Genomic DNA, 22,930 nt, shown 5'->3' with positions numbered 1-22,930 from the left:
AATCTGGATGAGCTCTTAGTGTGCTTCAGCCAGGACTATAGCCTTGTCGTCATCCACACCACACCAGCCATGATTACTATGCTATCCCTCCACTGTTGGAAGCAGTATACTTCTGAATACCCATTTCTTGGAACCACAAGTGGGGAGATTGCTGTTGCTTTTTGTTCCTTCTGTTCCTTCTTGTGGGTTTCTCAGAGGAGACTTCTGGTTGGCCACTGTGAGAACAGGATACCGGACCTTTGACCTGATCTAGCAGGGCACTTTTTATGTTCTATTGCCTCTCAGTCATTTCTCCTACAGCATACGTAACTCAAAGTACTTGTATGGCAGGTTTTAGATGTACAGTGCAAATCTACACACGTTTCCTCAGAAGTAAGTCCCATTATGCTCAGTGGGACTTTCCCCCAGGTAAGCGTGCACACACAGGATTGTTGCCTCAGTGTGACAAGTTACTGAGATGCTCCATAAAGGAGGCAACACAAATAAGCAAGCAATTCTTCTTTTTAAAAAACCCTCTACTTGAAATATTCCTGGCAGTAATTCAAAAGCCAGTACTGTTTCCCTTAACCAGCCTGGTGACTTTTCCTATTGCTGTGTCAGAATGTACAAATGCTGTGCGTCATGGTGCCAGCTCATACTGTGGAAATGTCAAGAGGCCTAGCTTGCAGCTGACTCATGCTGCCTGCCATTATGCTAATTGGGGGGGGGATGAGCTCCTTCTCAATGCCTTCACTTGCTCCAAACTTCACACTGAGCTATGACAACGTCCAGGGAGATATGGCGCTGTTGAAGTTGACCGTAGGATGTAGGTCAGCTGCTGCCAGTGTCAGATTCAGGCTCCAAAGGGGATTGAGCTCAGATGAAGTCTGAGGAAAGCCAACTGAAGCGAAGGAACTGATCACAAAGATCAATGCTTCCAGAAGTTTTTTTTAAAAAATTGTTTGTTTGTTTTATTTGGTGGAATGTTTATATCTCACCACCCTTCCTCAAACTGATAGGCCTAGTTTTGATCCTGGGTACGCCCCTGACCAACAGGGTTGCAAGCACGCTTTGTCTGTTTCCTTTTGGACAATGGGACACAGCAGAGACTGGGGTCTTTATGCTATATGGTTTATTTACACATATACACAACCTGAGTCTACCTGGGTCAATGCATTACACTCCAAGAGGGTCACTTGCTTCTCCCATAGATATAGCAGGCTTGGGTCTAAGAACAGAGAAATCAGCCATGCTCCCTGTCTCTTTGTTGTAGCCTGTTACAGTCAGCCCACATGGTGCTTTTCACCCCCATTCACCTTCCTTTTCACCGCTAACCCAGTGAAACTATCCCCCTCCAGCCTTGCATCATCCAAACAGAAATTCTTAACCATCTTTTGTCTCTGCCCACTAACACACAGCTGGATGAGGGGCTCCAACCCTCTTGCTGTCTGGCACTGAACGTCATATGATGGCTCATCTTTTGTTAGGTTAACGATTCTGCCATCGCCAGTCAATTATTTCAGGAGGAAGTTCGCCTGTGTTATTTCCATCTTGAATCCTTGCTGGATCTGGGAATTCAGTGTTTGCAGTTTAACTCCCCCCCCCTTGATTAAAATCTAACACTAAATCTATAACTTCTGCACCCATAAGCTCTAGCACCAAAAATTTATAATACCAGTATATTTTCTTTTTTTTAAAAAACCCAACAACCTTGGATGTCCTCAGTAGGGTGATCACATGAAAAAGACAGCAGGGCTCCTGCACCTTAAGAACTATTTCCAGATGGGTGGCCCATAACACTGCCCAGCAGCGACTTGCCTGGTAGTAGGGCAGAACAGCAACAATAGCTGCTGCTTAGTGGGAGACCAAGGCAAGGTCTGTGTTTTCAGTGTTGGATTGCAACTCAGCTTGTATTGAATACTGGTGTGTCTCATGGGGAGAAAGGAGAGAGAGAGAGGAACCTCCAAGCTCCCTAGACTAGGCATCCCCAAACTGCGACCCTCCAGATGTTTTGGCCTACAACTCCCACGATCCCTAGCTAACAGGACCAGTGGTCAGGGATGATGGGAATTGTAGTCCCAAAACAGCTGGAGGGCCAAGTTTGCCCATGCCTGCCATAGGCTGTCCTTCAACATGTGCTGACCCTCCTTCAGGTGCTAGACCAGGCAACCCCAAACTTCGACCATCCAGATGTTTTGGCCTACAATTCCCATCATCCCTGACCACTGGTCCTGTTAGCTAGGGATCATGGGAGTTGTAGGCCAAAACATCTGGAGGGCCGCAGTTTGGGGATGCCTGTGCTAGACTGATACTCTCTGGGTTGCTTTCCTCATTTCCTTTCCCCTTCTCTTTCATCTTCACCTTGGGAGAGGAGACATATTTTTATGTCTCTCCTGCCGAGACCAAAGATCAGGCACATGGCTCTTTGCATCCCTCCACCTGGATTAGACAGGATCTTTCCTAACAAGCGTGCATTTCCTTAGATAAACTTAGCATTCTTATATTACAAAACTTAGGGTCTCATTGCGATTATAACCAAGGGTAAGCTGTGCTTATCCAGGAGGGAGCCAGTGCTCTGTTTGGCTTCCAAGCTGTGTGTTAACCCTGCACGCACATTTTAAGAGGCACATCCGTGGAGCCAATCTGGCGCTCCCACTAGTTCATCCCCACAGCCCTGACTCTGCCAATGCCTTGTGCCTGTCCCTGCTGGTAAGTGGTAGAGACTCTGCTGTCATGAGGCTGTTCCCAACACTATCAGGAGTACTGCACTTTTTCTATATGTACAGTACATCTGACTAGGTTCTCTGCATACCAGAGGGCCGATTCTTTTGTGGTGCGTAGGGATTGGAGAATCTGCCCATTTCAGTTTCTCTCCCTCTTTTTTCCAGTCTCAAATTCAGCTCTCCACATTTCCCCATAATTGTGTGTCTGTTTATAAAGTCTCCTTGAAAATTCACCATCACTTTAATGTGAATTTCTTTACACGTTTGGTATGCAGTTATGCCTAATATATACATTTTTGCAAAAGACTTTCCCCTAACGTTATCCAGTTCTGTATGTTATTTTCACTATGTTCACTTTGCAGTTTTTGTACACATGGCTTGGCTGGAGCATTGTGGTGCAAAATTCAAAGAAGTGAATTTATTATTATTATTATTATTATTATTATTATTATTATTATTAGGATGGCTGTGTTTTGGTTCTTGTATTATTTGGGAAAGTTCAAATTAGGTAGATTCATCTTTAAATGCAAACTGAATCTAAAATCTCCCCTATTCCTAGTGGTGAGTGCCACTTTGACCCTGTTTTGTTTTTATTTTATTGATCTTTTAACTATCACTAAAACACAGTTCTTGCTGCTGCTGCTGGTGCTTTAAGTGAAAGAGTGATATGGCACCATAAACCCCATGAAGGAAGTGGAGGAAGGGAAGGCAGAGCAGATCCCCTTCTTTCTCTCTGTTGCCATAATCTCATCCAGCGTCTAGTCTAGTTGGCCAAAAGGAAAGTGGAGAGGATGGTTTTAACAGCAGTGTAAGGGAGGAAGGGATCAGGGTTCAAATAGGAGAAAGAACACATTATCTCACAGAGGGTTTCAATTAATGGTATGAAATGCACAGCTTGGTCTTAAATCCTCCCGTTCTCTCTCCTCACTCGCAATGAGCGATTATTTTCAAATCAGCTTTTGACCCTATTATAGCAAAGCCTACTTAAAAGAATTGAAAAGAAGAGTCTGTAAAAAAAAAGGAACCCACAAAGATTAAGATAATGCAGTCTGCCTCCCTTTTCTGCCCCTTTAAAAGACCCCTTTTAAATATCCAAAAGGAGACACTAGGATATAGAAATAACACAAATATAAAAACAATTAGAGACTACAGAAAGCCAAATCAGAGCAGAGTAAAATAACAACTGTAATATGCCTGGGCAAAGAGATAGATTTTGACCTTGAATTGGGCCTGGAAATGAGCTGGCAACCAATGCAGCTGTTTTAGAGCAGTGATTATAGGAGTTCTAAAAGCAACTCAAGCCGGTAATCTGCATTTAAAAAAATACATATTAAAGATTTTCCTCATTTACAAAAGCATATGCATTGTCTATTTCTTCAGGTTGTGTTTTCTACAGATCAGTTACATTTGTTGTGAGACATTGGGGTTATATCCAGTATAGGGCTGGGAAGAAAAGAGGTGGGGACAGGAGAGAGGGAACGGCAAAGTTTATGTTATTTTGCTTAGACTTGTGTGGGGCTTTTGTGTCAGTGTCACTTGAGTATGTTCTCTTTCTATTCGCTTGTGATGTTTCCTTGGTGATGAGAGAGGTTGGTGTGGCCTAGGGTGTGGTTGATTGTCTTTGGTAGGGTTGCCAGACTCAATAGAGGACAGGACTTCTGTGCCTTTCATTGCCCTGCTCTCTTTTGAGTCTGGAAACCTTAAGGGGAACCAGCAGACCCTTTATTTAATTTCCAACCAAAGGGTCTGCTGGTTTCTCTTTAAGTTGTCCAGACTCAAAAGAGAGCAGGGCAATGAAAGGCACAGAAGTCCTGTCCTCTATTGAGTCTGGCAACCCTAGTCTTTGGTTGGCTGCAGTTGGATTTGTGTGTGTGTGTGTGTGTGTGTGTGTGTTGTTGGGTCAAGTTAGCCATATTGAATCGAATGCTGTTGGTGGGTTCATGTTGTTGTCTTGTTGGGCTGTATATGTGATAAAGGGGAGCCATACCAGAGTGAAGGAGTCCTCTTCTATTTGTCCCCGTGTCAGTTTCAGTCTGTTAGTTAGCTTTTCAAGTAAGGCTGTTTCTTGATACCAGTGTTCCATGTTTATTCCTGACAGGTCCCTCCAGTGTCTGGCTATGATGTTTCTGGCTGCTGAGAGTAGGTGGGTTATGAGCTCTTTATAGTGTGAGTGGGCATTGTTATCTTGGAAGATGTTCAGTAGGGCCAGTTCTGGGGTTACTTCTAGTACCTGTTTAGCTATTTTGCTTATTTCTTGCATGACTGCCATTTGACGTTTCCGAGTCATTTTCAAGGATAGCCCCATGTACGGTGCATTGCAATAACCCAGTCTGGGAATTACCAGTGCATGCAGTTGCATGGAAGTCATCTCTGTCCAAAAGTGGTTGTTGTTGGTGAACTAGAAGGAGCTGGTAATAGGCACCCCCAGCGTGGCCACCGACACCACCTGGACCCCTCAAGTGACAATGTTAGATCTAGGTGTACCCACAATCTGCTCCTTCCAGAGGAGTGCAACGCCAACCAGAGCAGGCCATCTTCCCACCTCCTGGACTTGAGAACTTGGAACATAGAATACCTCAGTCTTTTCAAGATTCAGCTTCAGTTTGTTGGCCCATAGAATCATAGAATTGGAAGAGACGACAAGGGCCATCCAGTCCAACCCCCTGCCAAGCAGGAAACACCATCAAAGCAATCCTAACAGATGGCTCCAAAGAAGGAGGCTCCACCACACTCCTTGGGAGCAAATTCAACTGCCGAACAGCTCTTACTGTCAGGAAGTTCTTCCTAATGTTTAGGTGGAATCTTCTTTCTTGTAGTTTGAATCCATTGCTCCGTGTCCGCTTCTCTGGTTTACGCAACCTCATCTATACAGCATTCAAGCAACCAAGAGGCATTATCAGAGTTCAAGGACACATTCCAGTCAGGAGGAAACACTCACAGAAGTGGCAAAGTATGGTTCGTGAAGAGGGTATGGCCCGCGGAGAGGAAATATGGCTGAGGAAAATGTGAAGCCTAGAGAAAGTCCTGAAGACCAGAGAGATCTGGAGGGTCAATTTCTTCCTCAGAGCAAGAACTGGCCATCTGTTTAGGGCGCTGACCTCTGAAAGGACCTTCCCCTCTCCCCGCACCATGGAAGAATATATAAAATATCTCCTTCAAGGGTGGAGTTATTTAAGCTACTAGGAAACAGTGTGGCATGCAAATGAGGTGAGTGTGTCTGCATATGAGGTGGGTTTATGACATGTGCTTGTACAGCCCAGTGTGTGCACCTAGAGAGTAACTGGAGGTACTGATCAGCGGAGCTCTCAAGGGACATGTCCACAATGAATGGTTTGGGGAGCTGCCTGAGCTGGAGGGATGAGGATGCAGGACTGGTACTGCTGCTGGTAAGGTGTCTCTTCTTTCTGCTGACAACGTTCCCTTTGCCAGCCACTAGTAGAACAGTCATTTTAGGCATGAGGGTGGAGAACAGCACCAAACCAGGTTCTACAGTCTTGGAAGACGGCATCATCCAAGTGGTGGAAGGAAGCACCATCCGGCTTCGGATCTTCGGTCAGGGCATCCACCAACATACTTGCCAGATGATATACTTTGCTGAATTACCTGATGCGTCAGGTGCTAATGTTAATGTGGACGCCTGCAACAAGAAGACCAACGACTTGCTGGTGAACCCATACTGCCATGAGGTACGGAACACCACTGCCCTGCTGGATGTTTTAGTCCTGATCCTGCGGAAGGAAATCGAGTTCAAGAACTATGTGATGTGCTTGGAAGATCATTCGGGCATGCCACGGTATTGGTTCAGCGACCGCGATTTGGTGATCCAAGTGATCGAGGAAAATCAATTAAAACTGCCTCTCTGGCTGAAGATACTCCTGGTGGTCATCCTGCTGGCGTTGTCAGGCATGTTTAGTGGTCTCAACCTGGGCCTGATGTCCCTGGACCCCATGGAGCTGCGCGTCGTCCAGAACTGTGGCACACCCAGTGAGAAGAAGTACGCTGCCAGGATTGAGCCCATTCGGCGGCACGGCAATTACCTGCTCTGTTCTTTGCTCCTCGGCAACGTCTTAGTCAACACCTCCTTCACCATACTGTTTGACTCCATGGTTAACGCAAGCATTCTGGCTATAGTGGCCTCTACATTTGGTATCGTTCTCTTTGGGGAGATAATCCCCCAGGCCCTCTGCAGCCGCCATGGCTTGGAAGTGGGTGCCAAAACCATTGTCATCACCAAGTTTGTCATGCTGCTGACTTTCCCTCTCTCCTACCCTACAAGTAAAATACTGGACTATGTACTTGGTCAAGAAATGGGCCACAGGTACAACCGAGAGAAGCTGATGGAGATGCTGAGGCTGACCGAGCCATACATGGGCCTGCTGAAGCAAGAGCTGAATATCATCCAAGGAGCACTGGAGCTAAGGACTAAGGCAGTGGAGCATGTCATGACCCCACTGCACGACTGCTTCTTGCTCAACAGCAATGCCGTCCTTGACTTCAACACCATGACGGAGATCATGGAGAGCGGCTACACACGTATCCCCATCTACGAAAAGGAGAGGACAAATATAGTTGATATGCTGTATGTCAAGGATCTAGCCTTTGTGGACCCAGATGACTGCACCCCGCTGAAGACGATCACTAAATTTTACAACCATCCGGTGCATTTTGTTTACCACACCACCAAACTGGATGATGTGCTTGAAGAGTTCAAAAAAGGTAACAAGGTGGAGATCGAGTCAGCTTCAGCCTCCATTTAAAAGTTAACTTTTTGTTTCTCTTTTGAAGAAGGAGCAACTTTTAAATAGTGGTTACCTTTAGAACAGGCCAGAGGGATTGGTCATCATCCAGAGAAAGTGATGGCATAGATTGGTGCCAACATTTTATGGATGACAGAAATGGCCCTTGCATTTGAGGCCCAGTGTCTCCCCAGGCAGAACTTAGATGAATCACAGGAGGTGGGGTGAGAGAAGAGTTCAGCATCCCCTTACATAGCATCCTGTCAGGGGCAGCCCAACCTGTTTTGCCACCTGAGGTGAAACAGGAAAGTGCCACCCATGCTGCCACAGCCTTGTGAGAGCCCCACAAGACCTCATGGAGCTCTTGCAGGGATCTCGCAAGATCTTGCCATAACTCAGAAGCCTCAGCCACTTCTCCACCGGTGGGGGCACCCATGGCAGCACCCCTTGGATTCTGCCACTTGAATCAGCTGCCTCACTCTGCCTCATGGGTGAGCTGGCCTGAGCACATGGCTGTCTCATCGTTCTTGGCCTCTGGGGATAACTGCCCTGTAACTTCTCCCATTCCATAGCCATAAGTATGTAAGCCCTGTGAGATCAGGCCAAAGGCCCATCTTAGTCCAGTATCCTTTTCTCCCAATGGCCAACCACATGCTTATAGGTAGCCTGCAAGCAGGACCTGAATGCAACAACCCTCTCTCCACTTGTGATTCCCAGCAACTGGTGAATCCTATGCTGAAGCAGGTGACTGCAGATTCAGCTACAGGTACTTTAAGGATTGCAGACAGCTTTCCTGAAGGAACAGGAGAAGGCTCTCCTACAGCCTTCCCCAAACCTGTTGCCAATCTCCAGGTGCTGTTTTACTCTAACTTACAGCTGGAATAGGGATGACAGGAGTTGTGGCCCAACAATATCTGGAGGGCACCAAATTGGGGAAGGCAGATATACTATGACTCTTCTTTAAACGCAACAGTTGTCTTAGTTAAAGCAGAATGGAAGTGGGGGATCTACAGGATGAAAGAAAAAGGCATATCGGAGGAGGGATTGCATTGAAAGCAGAAAAGCAAGCCCTGACACCTCCCATTTAAAAGGGTCAAATAGCAGAGATGTGGAATATTATTTCCCATCTGGGACTTTGGAGAGCCACTGCCAGGCAGAATAGGCTGGGCTAGATGGACAAATGGTCAGACCTATAGATAAGTTTTCTGAAGAGATGTAAGGCACGCCTTGAGAGACACGGGTTCCCCATCTCCATGAAAGAACATCTGTGGGCCAAAGCCAAGATTATATAAGAATTTTATTTAATGGATATAACTCTTTAAAACTTTTTTGAAACTAGTGTGTGTGTGTGTGTTTTAAAACACCATCAAATGATGTTTTGGCCTCAGTGCATGGGTGTAGCCAGAATTTTTGTTGGGGTGGGGGCAGGACTTTGTTAGGGGGGAAGAACCGATGTGATTGGTCAGTTAAGTACTTCTATTGTTTTACTTGATCTGGGAGAGCAGCTGCCCCCTGCTTCTCCCCTTGGCTATGCCCATGCCTCAGTGATATAACCAAAGTCTGCCCCACAGGTAAATCTCACCTGGCCATTGTCCTAAAGAAGAATGAGGCTGAATATGAATATGAAGATGAAGTGTTGGGTATCGTGACCCTGGAGGATGTCATTGAAGAGATAATCAAGTCAGAGATCCTGGACGAATCAGATCTCAACAGTTAGGTTCATTCCTAGTTGTTTTTCCACCTATGAAACAGCAGTGTGTGTGTGTGTGTGTGTGTGTGTGTGTGAGAGAGAGAGAGAGAGAGAGAGAGACAGACAGACAGACAGACAGACAGACAGACAGACAGACAGACAGACAGACAGACTCACTGCATTATATTTCCTCATTTTGGGTGTAGGTGGGGAAGCTATGGCCCTATAGATGTCATTGGACTCTAACTTCCATTAGTCCCAGTTAGTATGGCCAATTTTTAGTGATGATGGGAGTCCTACAATATTTGGCAGGCCTTGTGTTCCTCATTTGTCTTCAGATGAAGGCTTAACACACACTGTGCTGTGGCAGGTGCAACTGTATTTTGTTCCCACCAATGGTGGCTCAGCTAGCCTATCTTGGACCACTGCCATTTCTGCAGAAAACACTCGGAGAAGAATGGTAGAGGGAAAAGATCGTGATCGGCATTAGTTGTTTCCAACTGAATTTTGCTCATTTCTCTTGCAGTCTGCCTAGAATCAATAGTGTCATGAGGTAATTTGAGATGCTGGCCTTAGATTTAGAGTTATTATCCTACTATTGCAGGAGCTGTAATTGCTCCAAGCTACAATGTTATGAAGCACCAATAGGCAGAATTAAAATAAGGAAATTATGGGCTGTCAAAACAAGATGGTGCAGAAGTCCAGGACCTCACTCAGCAGAAGCAAGTGAAGGAATGCACATTTATCTGAGGAGCCCTCCTGAATAATCATTACCTAACTGCACCACTGCTTCTGACCTGCTCCCAATGGTAACTGGTGACCATTGGGCCTGGTGGAGCTCAGGTCATTGCAAACAGAGCTGGGGAAAACAATAGGTGAAGCGAATAGTCTTTTCTATGGCAACAAAAAGTTTCCCCAACCCATTTCATGGAAGGCAACATGGTGAGGCTCAGAGGCAGTGCCCCACTTTGTCCTCTTGAGGGACGCTCTCTAGTTGCTTCCCAGTCTTGCCTCATGGTTTGCCTTTCAGTCCTGGCGTCTGGTTTGCTCCTCAACCTTGCTTCTTGATTTGACCTCCAGTTCCAACCACCTTCTTGGTCCTGACTGCTGGCTTTGCCCCTGGACTCTGATCCCTTTGTGCAACTCCTAGTTCCCGGTTTGACACCCCACCCCACCCCAGCTCATTAAACTGCTGACAGGTATGGAGCACTGCCATTTTCCCTTACCTGGCCCTCTGCGTTGCCAGGAAAAATGAGAAGCTTTGAGAGATCCCAAGGAAAATCTAGGTTGCGGGTTGCTGGTATTTTCAAAAAAGGCTAAACTCCATGGATATACAATGGTACCTTGGGTTACAGATGCTTCAGGTTACAGATGCTTCAGGTTACAGACTCCACTAATCCAGAAATAGTACCTTGGGTTAAGAACTTTGCTTCAGGATGAGAACAGAAATCGTGCGGCGGCGGTGCAGTGGCAGCAGGAGGCCCCATTAGCTAAAGTGGTACCTCAGGTTAAGAACAGTTTCAGGCTAAGAACGGACCTCCAGAATGAATTAAGTTCTTAACCCGAGTGGACCTCTGGAATGAATTAAGTTCTTAACCCGAGGTACCACTGTACAAACTCTGAACTTGATCTTTCCAGTTAAACACATTTATATTTATACAAACGTATTTCTTTGGTGTGCTCTGAAGGGACATGATGCAGCCAACACACTCAAGATAAGCAGATCTGGGGCTGCTCAGTGCCTTGGCGGGCGACCACATGGGGAGTCCTGTGTATGCCATTTTGGGTTCCATCATGGAAAATTTCAAGAAAAGCCTAACTTAGGGTATCCCTGCCACCCAAGGTGTGGTGGGTGGTGTTGCGAGGGGAGGAAAGGAGATACCTCAGTGGTGCTACCGACTTTGATACCATTTCAGTATCAGGCAAAGGTCTCAGCTGTTTTATCTCTGCTGATCACTCGGACTGGGGAGACCCACCCAGGGACCATAAAGCTCACTGGGTGACTTTGGGCCAGTCACTATCTCTCTGCCTAGCCTACCTCACAGGACTGATGTGAGGATGAAAGGAGTAAGGGGGGAACATCTGGATTTGTTAGCTGCCGTAAATGTACTTGTGAAAGCTGGAGTATAAAGTCATCCAAAAATGTAAAACAAAATAATATCATACTTCCTTTATCAAACTTTTTGTATGGCAGCTCCTACACTTTGGAACTCCCTGCCTGCTGACACCAGGCAAGTGCCTTCACTGTGCTCATTTTGGCACCTGCTTAAAACATTTTTATTTAGGCAAAGCTATCCACATACAGGGATGTTGATGTGTTTTAAATTTCTTTTTAAACATTTTCAGTTACATGTTTTGAATTGTTTTATTGATCATTTTAACACTTCTTGTAAACCACTTTTTATTATGAAGAAGTGGTATATATACATTTTGTTTTTAAAAAATAAAATCCAAATGTATGTCATTCATGGTAGAATCTAGCAATCTTTTTGACAAGGGCTAAAAGGGGAATCAAAATTGGTGTTGAGATGGGGGATCACCCCCTTGGAAGCGGGGACAAGACAGGAAGCTCCCAAATTCCACGTCATTGAAACTTCACTGGTTTCTGAGCCATCTCGCAGATAGCTACCATGTGCTTTCAGATTTTCCTCAGTGATCATGAGGACTAGAAGCATATATGTTCTTTTGGATCCATATGTGACTGCGAGATTCTGCTCTCTCCATTTCCTTCCACTCCTACATTACACAGTGTGCCCATGGCTGCTTCTATAACAACACAATGTAGTGATTCTTTATTTGCTTTCCTCCCTTGCAGCCTACAATCGTACCAGAAGACGAGATGCCAGCCCAAGGAAGTGGGACTTCTCTGCCTTCAGGGGCAACGACATTGAGATGAAGATCTCCCCTCAGCTACTCCTGGCTGCACACCGCTTTCTCTCTACAGGTACGAGCCCTCAGGGACCACCTAGGCCACTGGAAAGGTGGAGAAGGCCATCTAGCATGACCATGAAATCAGCCTGATTAACTCCTTGCAGGGCTGGCCCTGCTGCGCAGCAGGATAAATTGGCCTGCTTCAGGCAGCACCGTGATGGGTAAGGTGGGCCTGGCCCTACCATTAGGCAGAGTGAGGGAGCTGCCTCAGGCGGCACATGCTGGGAGCAGTGAGGTGCTTGAGGACAGAACCATGTGTGCCACACCATCTGCCCTGCACATCCTAAACTACTATGAACATGAGTACATAAAAAGAGCCAAAAGTCCATTGCACCCAGCACTCTCTTCTCACAGTGGCCAATCAGGTGCCAATGGGGAGTCTGCCAGCAGGACATCAGTGCAGCTGCACTCTCCCCACTTGTGATTCCCAGCAACTGGAGTTCAGAATAGGAAAGGGCAAGAAATTTGATTCAGTTCACAAAGACATCTGAAGACAGCCCTGTTCAGGGAGGCTTTTAATGTTTAATAGGTTACTGTATTTTATTTTTCTGTTGGAAGCCGCCCAGAGTGGCTGGGGAAACCCAGCCAGATGGGCGGGGTATAAATAAATTATTATTATTATTATTATTATTATTATTATTATTATTATTATTTATGTCATAGCTACCTGATTCACATTTTCTTAAACAATACAAGAACTGAAACATAGCCACCCTAGAACATTTGTTCTTCCTCAATGTCTGCAGCCCAGTTATTGTGCACAAAAATGCATTAATTGGGGTCAAGTGCCATAAAAAGGCATATATTAGTAACAGATGTAAAACAACTAGTTATCATAAATAAAAGTGCTGCAGAGAGGAAGAGAGGTAGGGCATCAGCTTTGAATGCAAAGGGTCCCAGGTTTAGTCCCTGCCCCCAGCTTCTTCAAGTAGGGCCAGGAATGTCCCGTCTGATCTGAAAGCCAAACCTACCTGAAAGCCAAACCTACACATGCATATTTAAACTCCTAGCTCTGTACACATACAGAGTATCTTCCCACTGAGCTGTGCCCCGGCTCAGTTCCTCAGTGCAGCAGGCCCAAAAGGATTTCCAGGTACAGTAGCTGACATCCATAATGTGTGAGTGCCATCACTCTCCCACTCTGTTCCATCCGATGCCACCCGCCATCTGCCTCCAGCTGGCTAACTCGCCTTGCCTCATGGTGGCATGGATCTGGGAAAGGATTTTGCTCCCAGGAAGCATCCTTTGATTCCTGTGTCCTCTCCTTGTCATGCAGAGGTCTTGCAATTTTGCCCGAGCCTCATCTCCGAGAAGTACCTGCTACGTCTCCTCAAGCATCCTGGTGTCATCTGTGAGCTGAAATTTGATGAGCAGAACAAAGAATCTCCCAGACACAACTTGTATGAAAAGAACACACCAGCAGATTACTTCATTCTCATTTTACAGGTACCGGTACTTTGTTGGCACTTCCTACTCTCTCCGCACAGCCAAGGAAGCACCAACTGCATGACCTAATCTGTGGGTCATCAACGCGGCACTTTTGGTAGCCAATGTGCACAGAGAAGTCTTCCTGGTGCCTGCTGGGTCCCATCTCTGTGCTGAAACTTGAAAAAGGCCTTCTTTAGGCAAGGGGAGGTTTACAGCTAGGGAGCAAAGACAGCACATGTGTGAGGCCCACAACAACTTCTCTGGTTTGGAATAAGGGCCCATGGATGCAGAAGGTTTGGTAGCCCCTGCTTAGGCTATAGTCATGTATCCCAATAAGACGACTCTCATGGTCCCTTCCAACACTACAGTTCCATGATTCTGTGACCCTGCTAGTGACTGGCCAATTGGAACAGAGTCCACCTTAAAAGCCTTATCACTGGTGGCACTCCATGTGGCATGTCAGTACCAACTGCGTGTCCTATGGCAACTGTGTACAGCATATTCAGGCCAATGTTGCAGAACACAAGAGGGGGAGGGACCCATGAGGTCATCTGGATCAACCCCTTCGCGTAGGAGGAAATGTGCTTACCAGCATTCCTAGTGGGGCATGACACACTACAGGATATATATAACTACACACCAGCATACATGTATATAAGTGCAGACATGCATAAATTATACAATAGGAAGGCCACTGCTAGACATCTACCGGTAGTACAACCCCGCAAGCCGGAAAACCAGTATACTCGCAAACATACATGCATGCATCCAAATTTATTCTATTAGTAATCCTGTGTAGGGTAATAATTGGTGCCATAACAGGAATATGCAGCTGCCCCATACAGGGATTGGACCTGCCACCTTTGGCAGTTTGCAGGGCTGGCTCTAAGGCAAGGCTGGGTGGCGCATGGCGCCGGGCCACCAGGGGGTGCTGTGCGCTGCGCCTGCCAGACAGACGCAGTGGGAAATGGGGCGGGGGGCGCGCCGGAGCAATCTTCGCACCACGGCGCCAGGGCGCCTGATATGCTTAAGACGGCCCGGGCAGTTTGTATCAGGCACTGAGCACAAACCCTCCATTGTAGATGCCAAGAGATCTACTGCAAATGTGCTCATGCAGATCACATTGCGCCGACCATGTGGTCAAAAACCAATTGGCGTCAACCATGTGACCAAAAACAAAATGGTGCCGTCCGTGTGATCACAGCAACATGGCACCATCTATGTGTCAGGGACAAAATTAACACCGGCCGTGTGAAATAAACTGGTGCCAAACTCGTGTCCCCAAGTAGGGGGTAACCTGGAAGCAGCCCCACCCCACCCCCACCCCCAAGGAGGCCGCTGCCTGTGAACCCAGCCATCCACCTGCAGCACCAAAATAAAGGAAGCCCAGCATTGAGGATGAGGCGACAACAGGAGCTGCGACATAGAGACCTGGGACATGTTACCTTAAGAGTAAAGGTGGGTCCAACTGTGGTGGTGGCCCAAAGGGCCACAATAAATGTGATAATGTGTACCCCTGTAAATCCTTGAGTGTGCTTCTAATAGAAAAGTTATGGTAACCTGTTATGTACTTTATGAAACATGCACAATGTAACAGAACATGGTGGGAATCAGAACTTAATCAGCAGAAATTGCCAGTGCTTATTGTGCATGTGTATTAAACATGAAATGAAGTAATGATGTATATGATTGGTGGAAATTGAAATGCTTTGTTTGAAATTTTATAAATACCGCTGCCTGGACCACCAGGCGGTGTTGCAGTTTTGCGGAACGATCCGACTGTGACCTATTGCTTTGCAATAAACAATGTTGGACTCCTAACTCCTCACGTTTCTGAGTTTTATTGGCATAAACTCAGGAGATAAGCTATTTTCTGGCTTACAACACAGCAGCCTTCCTTGCTGATGCTCTGACCAGAATGGCTGACCAGCATTGACTGCAGCCTCCTTTTCTGGTCCCCAGCTCTGCCCCTGGGGCGACAACTGATTGGCTGATGGTGCCGGTCACCTGGATGACTTACAGCCTACAGGTCCAGGCATCTAGTCCAACCCCCTGCAGTGCAGGAATCTTTTGCCCAGTATGGGTCTTGAACCCACAACCCTGAGATCAAGAATCTCATACTCTACCAACTGAGCTGTCCTGCACAACAGTGATAGCAGCTGGTCCCTACTTAGAATTAAGGAGAAGGCCTTATTTCTGGGCCTATCCTACGCATGCCAAAGCTACCAAGCCCGTTGTTTGAGAGAGATGAATAATACTTGTCTGTAATGTTTTCTTTGATTGGGTTTCTTGGGAGTTACTTCTGCTTGCCACGAAATGGATTGTTGTGAGATTCCAGATTGGCTTGGGTGCTACAGGTTGACCCTTCTCTGACAAGTCAAGTTTAAAGGTCCTAATATTGCCTTTCTGTTCCAGGGAAAGGTGGAGGTCGAAGCTTGCAAGGAAAACATGAAGTTTGAGAACGGACCCTTCTCCTACTATGGAGTCATGGCCTTGGGTACACCCATCCAAGGAGGTAATCTGCATTCCTTCTCCTCCCACAGTTAAAACTCTCCCCACTTGATAGTTTAGGCTGTAATCCTAACCGCGTCTGCTCAGAAGCAAGTCCTACTGAATTCAATAGGGCTTACTCCCAGATAGGGAGATAAGAATACATCGTTTTCCATTATGTCCTCTATTTGTCTCATGCATCACTGTTTCCGTTCCACAGCAGTTCATTCCCCACTAAAAAGTGCATTACTTGCCTTTCTGCTGCAGCAAAATTACATAAATGATGTTGCTATTACATTATTCCACCCCATTTATTTCAAGTCAAAGGAAACACAATGCAGATGGCAGGAAAAAATGACAATTATCCATGATTTGGGGACTGAAAGAAACACAAGCACATCCCAGGTTCAGTTGGTAGAACATAGATGGGTTTTCTGTGGGAAAAGCAGCAGGGCAAAGGCAAAACCACTCTCACCCATGCCTAGAAAATGTGGGACAAGCAGAAAACCTCTTGGACCCATGCTTTCCAGGCATAGGACAAGCAGAAGTATGGGTGAGCCCTATGAGCATTTGGTCTGATTTTTTTGCGGAAAAGTTTACAACAAGGAGCATGCATCCTAGTTTGCTCAGGGGCAGAGGAAGGCGTGTGTGGTGGGGGCAGGCTGCCCCGGGTGTCACCATTGAGGGGGGAGAAAATGCTGGGCAGCACTCACCGCGGGGCCTGTAGCGTGCCCAAGCCATGCGTCTTTCCTGGGAGTGACACGGTGGCTTGGGTGCCTGCAGGCTCCGTGTTGCCCCAAACGGTCTGCCCATCACCCCCCCAGCTGTAGAGCGGCTGAGGGGGAGGAGGCAGGCAGACTCCTTGGAGGCCCCACAGAGTGTCCTGCCCCGCCCTGTGGGCACGTGGACCCGTCCCTGGGTGCAAGGCACGTGCGCCACCCCAGGCGCCTGATCGGCTTCCTCCGCTGCTGTTCATGGGGTGTTTATACATATTTTTGTTAATCAGAGGTACCAGGTTGCCCCTGAGATTGAGGGGGCCTGGTATGTGATGCATGCAAAACGTCACATTGCCTGGAGGAGGCCAAGCACTTTGGAGGAGCTGGGCACTGAAGCTGTGATGCCGCACGGGCATGATGACACACACATGCAATGCGGACCAGTCTCCCTCAACAAATATTGAGGGGGCTGAAGATACCTTGGCCCCCTAGAGTTGGCACACCTGCCATTGACCATTCAGTCCACACTTTCCCCCATCACTTTCTTGGCTGCAAAAGGTCAGGTTCGTTTTAAAAGTGATTTTGTTGTGCCAGGACAGCAGAGCAAATTTGGTGGTGATGGAATTGAAAAGTAAATTGTGCGTGTGTGTGTGCGCGCACGCGCAAAGAGGATGAGGCAGCAACTTGTTCCTCTGCATTTTTGGAGGCTGGACAATTGCATACTTGGTTCACACCATAGTCTGGTGCCATCTAGTGGTTTAATCAGAGCGATTCATCCATCCCTAGTACAACATTCAGGAAAGGGCTCTTGAGTTTCCCTGAGGGTGCCAGACCTTGTTGCGGCTGTTTCCCAGACAATACAACTCCCTCTGGCTCATCATTTCTTGCTATCTCTCTCCCTCTTGGTTGAAAGAGTCCTACAGTATAAGCAAGTAATGGCTCAGGCATGGGCATGAAAAGCCTAGCACAATGTTGCTTAACTAAGTCAGCAGGCAAAACAACCCCACAATATTTGCTGCCATCCCATGTTCTCCAGATCTGCTATCCTCAGTGACCAGCACTCTAGGTAGCCACCTACAGTAGTATCCCCTAGAGACAAACCTGACTTACTGTTGTGGGAGAGGGCTGACAGCTGGGAGAAGGAAATGGAATACAGTGGCACTTAACACAAGACAACATTTTGTTGCAGGTTCCAGACCTATATCTTTCCATCCATGGCTTCTAGTTCCCCAAGTTGTTTCAGGGGCCTCTTTACAGGGATTGTGTCCTTGGCAAGGAGAGACTCTGAAACACAACAGATGGGGGACACATGCGCATAAGCAGCGCTAGCCTCAAAGCAGCACCAGTCCCCCCACCCACCCAAAAAACAACAGCACGCCCTTGCTGTTCCCAGAGGCTGCTTCTTGCAGATTGGAACTGTTTATTTTTGTCCAGTTCAATGTCCCCCCTTGTTCCCTTTCTCTTGGATACACTTTTCTAGGCAGGACCCTGGTCTGAGCCCCTCCCCTGCTACATAAGTGTGACTTGCATTTCTAGCTTCCTTGGGTTGCTGGAAACATCCCCTGCGAACGGCCAGGCCAAAGCTAAAGGGAGAGACTGGGCAGGAGAATGTGTGGCCCTTAACAAGGCACGTTCATGGAGAGGCCTCATAGCTGTTAGTCTGGCTCTTACGATTCCATACAGCTGCAATCTCTGCCCCCTGTGCCCACTCAAGAAGTGTCCTTCTGCTAAATGGTTGAAGGCGGTTCAGCAAAAGTAGATGGAGCTTGGGTGGGTTGGCGGGCATAGCTGCCAAGTTTTCCCTTTTCTCACAAGGAAGCCTTTTCAGCATAAGGGAATTTCCCTTAAAAAAAGGGAGAACTTGGCAGCTATGTTGGCGGGCTGAGGAAAGAAGCTGAGGAAAAACCCAGGGGAGCAGGCTGGAGCATACAATTCTCGCCTCACTTTTTCCCATGTGCAGGTATTGAAATCCTAGGCTCCCAGATTCGCAAGAGCAATATGCAATGCTTTAGCATCACCAGCAGCAACCAGGTCCTCCCCAGCAGCAGCAGCCTACAGTACATGGCAGATTACACTGTCCGTGCTCTGACCGACCTCCTGTACCTCAAGGTGAGGCCTAAATGGATTTGTTTGACCCCTGAAAAGGAGATTCTGGGTGAGGTGAAGGGCGATACTTTCCTAATACCGGTAGATGCCGGTATATTCATTCATCTATAACAAGGGTGGGGAAACTTTAGCACCCCAGATGTTGCTTTGACAACTCTCATCAGCTCTAGCAAGACTAACCAGTGTTCGGGGAAGATGGGAGTTGTAGTTTGGCAGCATCTGAAGGGCCCACCTCTGAACCAGAAAATTCCAAAGCTGCCCTCAGTTGAGAACACAGCTTCAGCTGGATTCACAGCCATTTCCTTTTCTCAGGGGCAAATGGAATGTAATGGCAGCAGACCTGTGTGAAGACTTGGGTCTCCCAGGACATTCCTCTAAGTAAGGCAATGGGAAGCAAGGGGCATGACTAAAGCACTTCTATGTAGGTCTGCTCAGACATAAGTTCTACTGAGTTCAATGGGACTTCTTCCTGGGTAAGCATGCACAGGACTGTGGCTTTGCATTCACTTTTAGCAGTGTCATATCCCCACCAATGAATATTTTTGTGTACTAGGTGGAGGTCAAAGGTGTGGTTTAGTATTTGGAGCTCAGGCCCAACCTTTGCTTTGTAACTAGCCATGCTGTTCAGGGCAGCCATTTGCTGTTGGCACCTGCAGCCATGTCTCAGATTTCCAAATGTGTCCCTGATCACCAACGGTTCCCAACCCCTCATAGCTCATTCTCGAAACCGTCTGTTGAAGCAGGAGAGGAACGCCCTCAGGTTTTAGGAACTTGAGAATGTGGTCACATCTCTCATTATTTTTAAAGTATTCCACTGCCCATCTAGGCTTCACAGAATTGTGGGTGGTCTCTCTCCTCCCAGAGGCGGAGCTAGCTGCTCCAGCACCCGGAGCAGTGCACATGCTGTGCCTGCGAGGGTGGGGCTAGCCACCCACAGCAAGTGTCCCCGGGGGTGGGGGTGGGGCGCTGCGATGTCACACCCTCTCAGGGATGATACCTGGGGTGGGCCGCACCCACTGCACCCCCCTTCCTCCGCCACTGCCTCCTCCCACTTGGGCAGTTGATTTGAACATCCTGATAAGCCTTCTCTTTGGACACCTATTTGCGGGCGGGTGGGTGGGTGCAAACTTGATGTTTGCTACTTCTGACTTCTTTGTAGCTCAGGCATCCCCAAACTTGGCCCTCCAGTTGTTTTGGGACTACAACTCCCACCATCCCTAGCTAACAGGACCAGTGGTCAGGGATGATGGGAATTGTAGTCCCCAAACAGCTGGAGGGGGCTGAGTTTGGGGGTGCCTGTTGTAGCTTATTCTTTAGCCGCTTGCAGTTCTGTGGGAGAAAGGGCTGAGTTGCCACCTCAGCAGCCCCCACCACACCATTTCTGGCCAGACTACCTGTGTTTACATAAGGCAGGAGCGAGGAATCTCTTTCAGTCGGAGGGCTTCAATCCCTTCCAGGCAACTTTATTGGAACCACATGCCAGTGATGGGCAAAGCAATGGATGTGAATGTTTACCTTTTATACACTAGGCTGGTTTTTACTCACCCCCCCTCCCACACCTCTGTTTCCTCCATCCAGGCAAGGGAAGAACCATTATCAGAGTTCAAGAATACATCCCGGCCACACAAAAACACTCAGCCTGCACTTTTCTTGTGTGTTTTTACCTGGCTGGGGGAGAATCCTGAGGGCCAGATAGTGAGGGCTTGGAGGGTAGCATTGCATAGCCTTCAACTGTCCTGGGGAAAATGAAACATCCTGGTATTTTCCTCGAGAGCATAGTGGCCATTGCAAATCTCCTGTGTTGGGTGGCTTAGCAAATTAAATAAATTGTAATAATAATAGATGAGGTCTGGTTGTGCATGCTGGATGCTGGCAGTATGTTTCTGGAGTAATTGCTTTCTCTCTCTCCCTTTCTCTCCAAAACAGATCACACGGAATCAATACCAGAACTGTCTTATGGCCTCACTGGCGGAAGTCAACGCAGCTGCAAGTATCATCTCGCAGGCTGAGACTTCTGTAGACTCAGTGCACCGAAGTGTACCCCAGACTTGAATTGTGTAGAGTCAGTGCTCCGAAGTGTACCCCAGGCTTGAATTGAATTGAATGAATCTTTATTTGCGTCAGCCATCGGCCATAGCAATATTTCTTTCTCTTTCTTTGGCGATCACTCGTAGCCAAGTAAGATTGTCTTCCATAAACACAGTTTCAACAATGAGACTGTAACTGACTGTGGAGGCCAATTCTGGATCCACACATCGTTCCACAGTGGGGAGATTGGTTTCTGGGCGGGAGTTGATTACAGTGTGGATTTGCCAAGTGTGCCTTCCTCTTAGCATGTTTCTCCTTGTGTCCTGAGTTCGAGTGTCTTCAAAGCCCATGACAGCTTTGGTAAAGGCTGTTCTCCAACTGGAGCACTTGCAGGCAAATGTTTCCCAATTGTTGGTGTTTATACTACATTTTTAAAGATTTGCCTTGATACAGTCATTAAACCTCTTTTGTTGACCACTAGCATTACGCTTTCCATTTTTAAGAGTAGTTGCTTTGGAAGACGATAATCAGGCACAACATGACCAGTCCAACAAAGTTGATGTTGAAGAATCATTGCTTCAACATTGGTGATCTTTGCTTCTTGCAGTACACTGGTATTAGTTCACCTGTTTCTCAAGTGATGTGTAAAAATTTTCAGAGACACTGTTGATGGAATATTTTGAGGAGTTGGAGATGGCGTTTATAAATGGTTCATGTTTCACAAGCATACAGTAAGGTTGGTAGTACAATAGCTTTATAAACAAGCATTTTTGTTTCTCGGCGAATGTCCTGGTCCTCAAACACTTTGCACTTCTATCGGGAGAAAGCTGCACTCGCAGAGCTCAGGCGATGCTGGATTTTGGCATCAATGGCGGCCCTTGTGGAAAGATAACTGCCCAGGTAGGAGAAGTGATTGACATTTTCCAACGTTACACCACTGAGTTGGATTTGTGGTGCTGCAGATGGCTTATTTTGTACTTGTTGGTGCAGCACTTTGGTTTTTTGGATGTTGAGCGATAGGCCAAGCCTTTCGTAAGCTTCTGCAAAGATATTTAGGATGGTTTGCTATTATCTGTCAGTAAAAAGCTCCCACTGGAGCCAATGGAAGTCTCCCCTTCCTCCTTTCTAATAGCAGCACGGCACAGGGATGAGCGAATCTGTCAATTTCGGTTTCCATCTGTTTCTCATTTTTCCAGTTTTAAGTTGAGTTCACCACATTTCTGCACCAGTTTTTTTTTAAGGTCTCCATGAACATTCATCAGCATTGTAGTGTGAATTTCTCCTGATATACCTATCTTTGTATGCAAATTTGCCTAATGTATACATTTTTTAGGACATATTTTCTCTGAATATAATGCATTTTTGTATGTTATTTTTTTCTATTTAAACACAGTTTATCCTGGTAGATGCATATTATTTGGCCGGGAAACTGCATTACAGAAATCAGAAAATGCAAGTGCAATTTCAAAGGATGGCTGCGCTTATGCTTGCGTATTGTTTCAGAAAGCATAAATTAGGCACATTCACCATTAAACGTGGACTGAATAAAATTTCTCCCCCATCCCTAGCATGGAGAGGAAGAATTTGAATCAGGACTGTTGCTGGGAGGGGGAGGTTTAATCATAGCTGCCAAGTTATCCCTTTTTTACAGGGATTTTCCCTTATGCTGAATAGGCTTCCTCGCGAGAAAAGGGAAAACTTGGCAGCTATGGGTTTAATCCTCTTGTCCTTGTTCACCAAGGAGTCACCCTTCCTCTTCTCTTTCTTTATGAACTTGATGTAATGATGTGTTTAGCTTCTTGTCTACTTTGACCCATGGCTATCCTGCTGGGCACCATAAGCAAATACTCATAACTACTTATTTTATTTAACAGGATTTATATGCTGCTTAAATTACCAAAAACCTCCAAGCGTCTTGCATAAAACAATACAATTTTTTCATTAAAATTACAAATAAAACCAAACATTAAAAGCAAGTTGACCAAAAATATATCAAAATATAATTAAACAATGTTTATTTGTTTGTTTATCATCATCATCATCTCACCCATGGATCCCATGGTCCCAGGACAGGATACAAAATTAAGACACAATATTTAAAAA

General features: G+C 46.7%; 1 protein-coding gene across 1 annotated transcript; it reads left to right on the top strand.

The window, feature by feature from the left end:
* Positions 1-4,604: 4,604 nt before the first annotated feature.
* On the top strand, positions 4,605-22,446 carry LOC118086755 (metal transporter CNNM4-like). Its single transcript, XM_060275777.1, has 7 exons — positions 4,605-7,418; positions 9,010-9,150; positions 11,944-12,072; positions 13,336-13,505; positions 15,903-16,002; positions 18,654-18,802; positions 20,726-22,446. The coding sequence occupies exons 1-7, from the start codon at positions 6,017-6,019 to the stop codon at positions 20,849-20,851; spliced, it is 2,217 nt and encodes a 738-aa protein (XP_060131760.1). The 5' UTR covers positions 4,605-6,016; the 3' UTR covers positions 20,852-22,446.
* The last annotated feature ends 484 nt before the right edge of the window (positions 22,447-22,930 follow it).

The sequence above is a fragment of the Zootoca vivipara genome, chromosome 6, assembly GCF_963506605.1.
Source record: "Zootoca vivipara chromosome 6, rZooViv1.1, whole genome shotgun sequence".
Taxonomy (NCBI): Eukaryota; Metazoa; Chordata; class Lepidosauria; order Squamata; family Lacertidae; genus Zootoca; species Zootoca vivipara.
The sequence above is the reverse complement of the archived record's forward strand: the minus strand, read 5'-3'. Positions and strand labels throughout refer to the sequence as shown.